The sequence below is a fragment of the Cyprinus carpio genome, chromosome B1 (genome assembly GCF_018340385.1).
Source record: "Cyprinus carpio isolate SPL01 chromosome B1, ASM1834038v1, whole genome shotgun sequence".
Classification (NCBI taxonomy): Eukaryota; Metazoa; Chordata; class Actinopteri; order Cypriniformes; family Cyprinidae; genus Cyprinus; species Cyprinus carpio.
In genome coordinates this window covers 20,835,341-20,843,210 of record NC_056597.1, presented here as the reverse complement: position 1 = coordinate 20,843,210, position 7,870 = coordinate 20,835,341, and the positions used below count along the sequence as shown (strand labels likewise).

At 35.3% G+C, this 7,870-nt stretch overlaps 1 protein-coding gene across 4 annotated transcripts in view; it reads right to left on the bottom strand.

The window, feature by feature from the left end:
* Positions 1 to 7,870, bottom strand: part of LOC109112447 (partitioning defective 3 homolog B-like) — a 142,768-nt gene that overhangs the window by 93,386 nt on the left and 41,512 nt on the right. For 3 of the 4 annotated variants that reach the window (XM_042716992.1, XM_042716995.1, XM_042716993.1), the window contains exons 4-5: positions 6,746 to 6,846; positions 1,615 to 1,706 (exon numbers count right to left, since the gene is read on the bottom strand). In XM_042716992.1, coding sequence (XP_042572926.1) covers positions 1,615 to 1,706; positions 6,746 to 6,846 — 193 coding nt within the window. Of the gene's footprint in view, positions 1 to 1,614; positions 1,707 to 1,983; positions 2,001 to 6,745; positions 6,847 to 7,870 lie in introns of those variants that run through there. The other variant, XM_042716996.1, reaches the window with a different exon arrangement.

Genomic DNA, 7,870 nt, shown 5'->3' with positions numbered 1-7,870 from the left:
TTTTCATTTCTTTTTTTTTTTTTATTTACCTACATTTGAACAAACTCATATTACATACTTATTACACAACATTTGCCTATTGGATGATAAAACGGTCAAAAACTCCTATAAACGTACACTGAATGAGGCATCCGAACTATAGCCAGAGACAAGAAATTTCTGTCACTGTTATTTATATTTTTTCTTTGGTAATATCATGTGTAAATCAGAATAAAAAACTTCTCAAAACTGAAGCTGTGACTGAGGCACCAAAGTACACACCATTCAATAATATTTTCCACAGTTTCTGTCCACTGGAAATTTGTGATGAGAACTGTTTCAATATTTGTTGGCTGAGCAGTCAACTTGAACGCTCTACTACTCCTTCTAAGCTTCATTTTTATTTGTGTCAAATTAAATGGCATCTTATCTGACTTCACCCACAGCATCTACCCAACTTGTCCTTCTGAAGAAAATGGCATTAATATGAAAACTAGACCTAAAAAGTTTAATAATAACTATATAGTAGGAAAGGGAAGTGATTTTATCTCATAGAATAGAGAGAACTTACATAAGCACTCTTATTAAAACCTGATTGAATCCCAGAAGGACCTCAGGGGCTTCAGCTGAGGTGATGCAGTACTGTAGACCACTTCAATGTTTAATGAGCTGTAAAAGTGTGTGTGTGCATCAGTAATGCTGATTGACAGAAGCGGTGAAGAGAGGCGAGAGATAAACTTCATCCGTCTCTCAGGGAGAAGAGATGAGGTCACATGACCTGCGATAAGAGGAATGAACGGAGAAAACGTGACGTATGTACATCTCCCGTCCAGTGACTATGGCAACTTCAATATACACACACAAGCTCTTGCGCTGCTCTCGTATGTCTCAACGTCAAATCAGCTACTGAAATCACAATGCTCAGAAGAGCCAAACCTTCCAGGCTCAGATCAGTTCTGCCGTTTCCATTATTTCAGCTTGACAAGAATTTCAATAGGAAAAGCTGCTTCTAGATAAGCATTAAAAAGCTTGTTTAAGCACGTTACATTAAGCCTGACTTTTAAACATTAATGAACTGTTGAAATAGTGTACAGTTCAATGCTTAAAAAAGTAATTTACAATCCTTAAACACTTGTTAAACGAGGCTCAACACTAAGGAAAAACTTGAAAACGCATCATATGACCAATTTAAACAGCATTTAATTATATGTATTAATATTATATAATTATATATAAATTACAATATATTTTGGAATGCACAAGTAAAATTAATGCAAACTAAATTAAAATTTAAAGAACTGAATTAATAAATCAACAATTGAGAAATAAAAGTATAAAATAAATACAAGTCAATATAAATATTTAAAAAAAATGTATAAATAAAATGTAAATAAAAATAGTTAATAAATGTTAATATCTATTTATTTAAAAAAATACAAAATATAAATAAAGATATATAAAGATAACTACATATTAAATGTGGCAACAGTATACAAAGACCTCATGTCCACCCACAAACCCACACACACAGAAATAACATTAATCTGACAACAAAGAACAGTTATAATCAGTTATTATTGTTTCATACCCCCTTTTGAGTGTTTATACATAATCATGATACACAAACTCCCTCACCTTAAGTTGACTTGTGCAGTCCTAGAGTTTGGGACGTCCACTTTGGGTTTGTCCATGGCTCCTCCCTTCACAGAGGTTGCATGACCGACACCCTGTCAACACAAAAACACACTCACCATGAATTCAGTTACTCTACAGGAACCAAAACAACCACACCACGCTTCAGTGTCGGCTACTGAGCAGGACGCCGGTAGTGTTGAACACAGATCGGCACTGAAATACAATAAATGCTTCCTTGCCATCTTTCTCTCACTGTCCGCCTTTCATTTCTTAATGATTAATATCTCATCTGGAAACCGCAATCAAAACAGATAAAAGGCAAATGAAAAGAAAACAAACACAAAGATGAAGAAAAACAAAATGATGCACCATAAAAAGGAAAGTCCACTTTCCTCACCGTGGAGCCGTCGCTAATGCTGGTCCATGACGCACCCTGTTCTCCACCCAAACATACACACACACTAACACATGGGACCCCCACCCCCCCTCACGGGACGCAGAAAACACACAAAAAGTGACCTAGATAATCTGAGTAGAGAGCGATGATCCCCCCGCCAGGCCACATGGCCAGCAGAACCAGGGGGGCTATTGTTAATGTGCATCTCCCTCCTGTACTGAGTGCACTCTGTTCACACGAGGACGACAATTTAATGGAGAGAGGGTCGGATGACATAATAGTTCTGAAAAGGGAAAGCAGACACATTCAAGTTTAAAAAAACATTGATTTTTAACATTGATAATAATAAGAAATGGTTTCTTCAGCAGCAAATTAACAGAGTGATTTCTGAAGGATTTTGTGACACTAAAGCTGGAGTAATGAATCTAAAAATTCAGCTTTTCATCGCAGGCTAAATATATTAAAATACAAATTATGAGAACATTTCACAGTTTTTATTGTATTTCTGATCTAATAAATGCAGCTGTAGTGAGCTGTAATATATAATTCGTTGGTATTGGCTTATTAGTAACACAGCCAATTAAACGACAATCGATCAATTTGTAATAATAATTATATATATATATATATATATATATATATATATAATATATATATATATATGTGCGTGCTTATATATAAAACTTTACAAGACTTAAAAATAAAATATGTATTATTTTTTATAGTAGTCATGACAATGAAACTGACCACCACTAAAAAAAAATAAAAAATTATTATATATATTATTACTACTTTTTTTTATATATATATATATATATATATATATATATATATATATATATATATATTTTATTTTTTATGTGGTAGCCAGTTTCATATATATATATATGTGTGTGTGTGTGTGTGTGTGTGTGCATGTTTATATATTCATATTATATGAAATTACATATTCATAATAGACATTACAAAAAATATATAAATACACTATAAAACAAACTAATTATACATTTATTAAATATGCCAAGCCAACAATAATTTAAGCAAAACTGAATCTAGAGATGTGTTGGAAATGCACTACACAAATAAACGTATAAATAAATGAACACCAACACAAATGTGTCACTTTCCACGTCTTGTGTGCTTGATGTTAATTGCATTATATAAGTCCCAGCTTGTTTCATAAACTTAAATGCTGGAAAACACGGTATTGCAGGTTTTGATGGAAACTCCACAGAACAACAAGGGGAAAAACTGACTCGGATGTGATGTGAGGATTTGGTTGATATGTTTACGACCTAAATATGCTTGAAGTAAACACAGTAAAACATTCATGGTCAGACGCATCAGCCGTGTGAGCGGAGGCTGTATTAAATATGTGTGTCCTTGGCTCTCAGGGTGCGCGGCCTGTTTACATAAGACTTATGAGCGCTGGCTAAACTCTTGGGAATACAGTAATTGAATAAATGTCAAAGCCTAATGAGAGAGTTTGTAAAAGACTGTGTGTGTGTGTGTGTGTGTGTGTGTGTGTGTGTGTGTGTGTGTGTGTGTGTGTGTGTGTGTGTGTGTGTGTGTGTGTGTGTGTGTGTGTGTAGAGAGAGATTTGCATCACAGATGTGTTTCTCTATGACCTTTGAGTCCATCACATCCATCCATCTAACTGTAGATCTGACAGATATTACAACAGCAAAGCCAGATCATCAGTCTAGTGAATCTACTGTACACGATAACTCAGCACAATATCTAACATAAGACCCAGCAACAAAAACACTAACCCAAATTGTTAAAAAGTACCATGGTAACTTAATAATGCCACTGTATTATTTAAAGTGCCTTGGTATACCATACTATACACCATGGTATTTGAGCCTTTTAATGCTTGGCTTTTAACTTTAGCCATCAGTTAGTGTTTACAGTAAATATAATTTTCATGTACAAGCTACTTTTTCTCTGTATTTTTTCTGATCTGATATAGCAAACTCTTGCTGAGTTCAATGCAATGTTGTTCCACTAAATGTTGATGGTTCAGGAGCAAGTTATGACATCAAACCGACTAGAACATGTTCATGGAACAACATTTCATAACCGGACCAGATCTGATTTTAGAATTAGTTTTGGGGTCTTGAATATTATTCATATGAACCTCATCATTTTAGGAGTAAGGTTGTTCCTGGACCATCAGATCAGAATGGAATGTCCTACTTGTGTAAATCTGGTGTATTTTCTGATTTGGGAGGAACTTTGAGCTTCATGCTCATGTTATGGCAGAGAAGGGGAACCCTGAAGCTCTCCCAGTCTCTTATCATCCGTCCCAGGAGCTCAAGCTCACAGCCGGCGGTCACCCGCACTGAAGCACGGCACACCGTTAAATGATTCGAGGAGTTTCTCTGGGCTCTGTTCACATCTCAGCTGTACGTACAGTAGTGAGGGATGGAGATTCTCTGCTCACTTGTTTTAGAGTGAAGACAAGATGATTATCAGATGTGTTGAGGAGGTTGTCTAGACGTTCCAGCACACATAAACATGAACATGACGTGTAATTACGGTCAGTGCTCTAATAAACACCTGGGACCTTTAATTGATTTTCATACAATGCTGTGATCTGGGGACAAGCCTCTAAAAAACTGCTTGTTTACTTTCATTTGTTTGTTTGTTCATTCATTTATTCATTGGTTGTTTATTCGTGCTTTATTTTTTGTTTGTTTCAATAGTTTACATGTTTCCATGTTTTTTTTGTTGTTGTTGTTTTTTTTTTTTTGCCTTTTTGATCATTCTCTTTATTTATTTCTTTCTTAGTTGGTTAATTTTTCGTTTATTTTTGTTTGTTTCAGTAGCTTGTCTCTTTCTTTCTTTCTTCCTTTCTTCCTTCATTTTTCTCAAGACCGCCGCCGCTCACTCAGCCCGCCGTGTGTGATGCTGTTTCATTGTGAAAGCGAAACTACTTTGTTTGGCTTTCCAAAAGAGGACACGGCTAGAAATCAGTGGTTAAGTTGTATTTATAACCCTGTTTCAGAACAGTTCAACCCAAATATTCAGATGTGTGCAACGCATTTAACAGAGGACTGTTTCCTGATCCTGGAAGAGTAGACTACAACTACGCTTCTGACTCACAGACCGTAAGTAAGTTTTTTATATTAAAATAATTTGTCACTGATGATTCAAACGCGAGTTTTGAGCAGTGTAGAGTAGCGCTTGTTGTTTGTTGTTTCTCTGATCACAAATGCAGACATGGTTTTATGTTTACGTGGCGCGGAGCAATGCAACGCGTAAAAACACAGTATAAGTCATTATAATCAGTAATTATGTCCCCACTGGATGCAACAAATGCCTCGTTTGTAATGGGTTTTATTGGTTTTGTCTTGTTGTGCCGGGACACGCATCACAGTATGGCAAGGGGCGTAACATTTCCATCATACGCTTGAGGTATTTAGCCAAATCACAACGCACTGGATAGCTGGCCAATCAGAGCACACCTTGCTTTTCAGAATGATGAGCTTTGTAAAAAAAAAGAATCACAGTATGGAGGCGGGGCATAGAGGAGAAACAATAATGTACAGGTTGTGGAAAATAATGTGTTTTTTTAACCTTAAACCGCATGAACACATTTCATTACACCAAATACACAAAATAATGTTCTTTTTTAGCAACATCATATGACCCCTTTAAGAGTGCTGAAGAAGTGGAATCTGCAGCGGTGGCACTGACAGAAGCAGATATTTATTTGGGTGCAGAGAGAATACGCAGATATTTATGAATCCTCACCGTCTCAAAAGTGCTGTCGATGATGCATTAGCGTGCCCTCACCCTGTCATTGAGGAGTGCACCACAATGATTACTGTCACTCAGAGCCATCTGGGACAGATGCGTGCATGAGCCGGAATTTTGCAGACACCTTATGAATTCCTAACAATTGCCGTACACTTTCTTTTCCCGTTTGATGCTAATATTTTAGAGATATTGGACAGTTTTATGTATGTAGTCCTGATACACTCAGCAGTTTCCAAGAGCCTGGAAGTGGTACAATTTAGGAAATGTCACACTCAGAATTAAAATATACTGCGTTGGCTTTATGTGCGAGTCTGAAGCACTGAGAACACATACAGCAAAATACTGAACGCCGTTCTCTCATTTTGAAAATAAAATAACTTTTCTATTTGAATATATTTTAAAATGTAATTGATAGACAGACAGACAGACAGATAGATAAATAGATAGACAGACAGACAGACAGACAGATAGATAAATAGATAGACAGACAGACAGACAGATAGACAGATGTTTTGTCTCTTAAGCTCACCAAGACTGCATTTATATGATAAAAATGCAATAAAACTTTTGAGCGATGGTATATATGCTGTTTGTCTATCTAAATATGAAAGCAAAACAGAGCTGTTTAACAGATGACCTCAAACACAAAGAATGAAAAAAAAGATATATAGAGAGAGTAAAAGCTTTGTTGATGAAAACAATCATGGAAGAGAGTAAGATAACTACGATGGCAAAGCTAAAAGGTCAACCTTAAGCACAAATACATGACCATGAAAGCTGGCTGTTTAGTGTAAATCCTGCAAACAAGGACATGTTAAATACATCAAAAGACCAAAAACTTAAAAGCACTGCTTCCTCCAAAAGCACAATACAAATGTGTACTTCATTTACTGTAGCAACTGAACAAAGGATCTGGCACTTTCCCAGACACTCCTATCAAGCATCAGTATGCGGTGTGTGTTCACTTACAGTGGACTGGGGTCTACTGATGTCCTCAGGGTCCAGTGAAATGACATCCAGGGGTGGGGCGAGGGCGGGGTCACTGCTGCTTCGCACCGATAGAGGAGTGGCTGATGGGAAAAAGTCAAAGGATACAGTTATACATCTAAAACACAATCATTCTGCATTTTAAAACCCAAAAAAAAACATAATGATTTAGACATTAAAAAAATCACTGTAGCAATACCATCATACATGACATTATCTTACAGCACTAAAACTTATTTTAGCATCATTAAGATACTACCATAGGTTTAGTTAATATTTTGAATAAGACTATTAATATTTTACATTTTTTTAATTGTTTTTTCATCATTTTTATTAGCCTTTTTAAATTTAAATGTTTAATTAAGATTAAGTTTTAGTTTGTTATTTTAGTACTTCAATTGAAGTAAAAGATATAAAAAAAAAAAAAAGAGAGAGAGAGAAAAAAAAAAAAAAAAAAAAGAGAGAGAGAGAATAGCAAAAAACTGGGGAATTATTTTTAAATTGGAATATTATTCCAGTGCAGATATATATATATATATATATATATATATATATATATATATATATATATATATATATATATATATATATATATATATTACCTTTTTCTCCAGTTACACCATTGTGATAGCTTGGTAAATGTCAGTGGTATTTCTATTTTTTGTTTTAGTAAAGATAATACTACTCCATTTGATCTTGACACCATTTTATTAATTCATTTTAATGTAGCACAGATAATAAAATGTGAATTTTGTAGCACTTATTTATCCATGCATTCCTTCATTTGTTCTGTATAAAATAAGTACATTTGAGCAGTTACTTTTAAGTCTCATTTTCCATTATCTATTTTGATCTTTTCAGGCAGACTAGAGCTGTTGCACTAGCTGAACATCACCAAGAGTGTTTTCCTTTTCAGACACACAATGGGTCATAATAAAAATCACACTGAACTCACCACATGAACCTCAATAATACAGCCTCACACAACACAAAGACATCTGAGTGAGTCAGAGCAGCTTTCCGCACACACACTCATTATTCCAGCCGGACGTCTCCCATCACACGCATTTGTCTGGTTTCCATAAGAGGGACAAAAGCCAAAGTGCT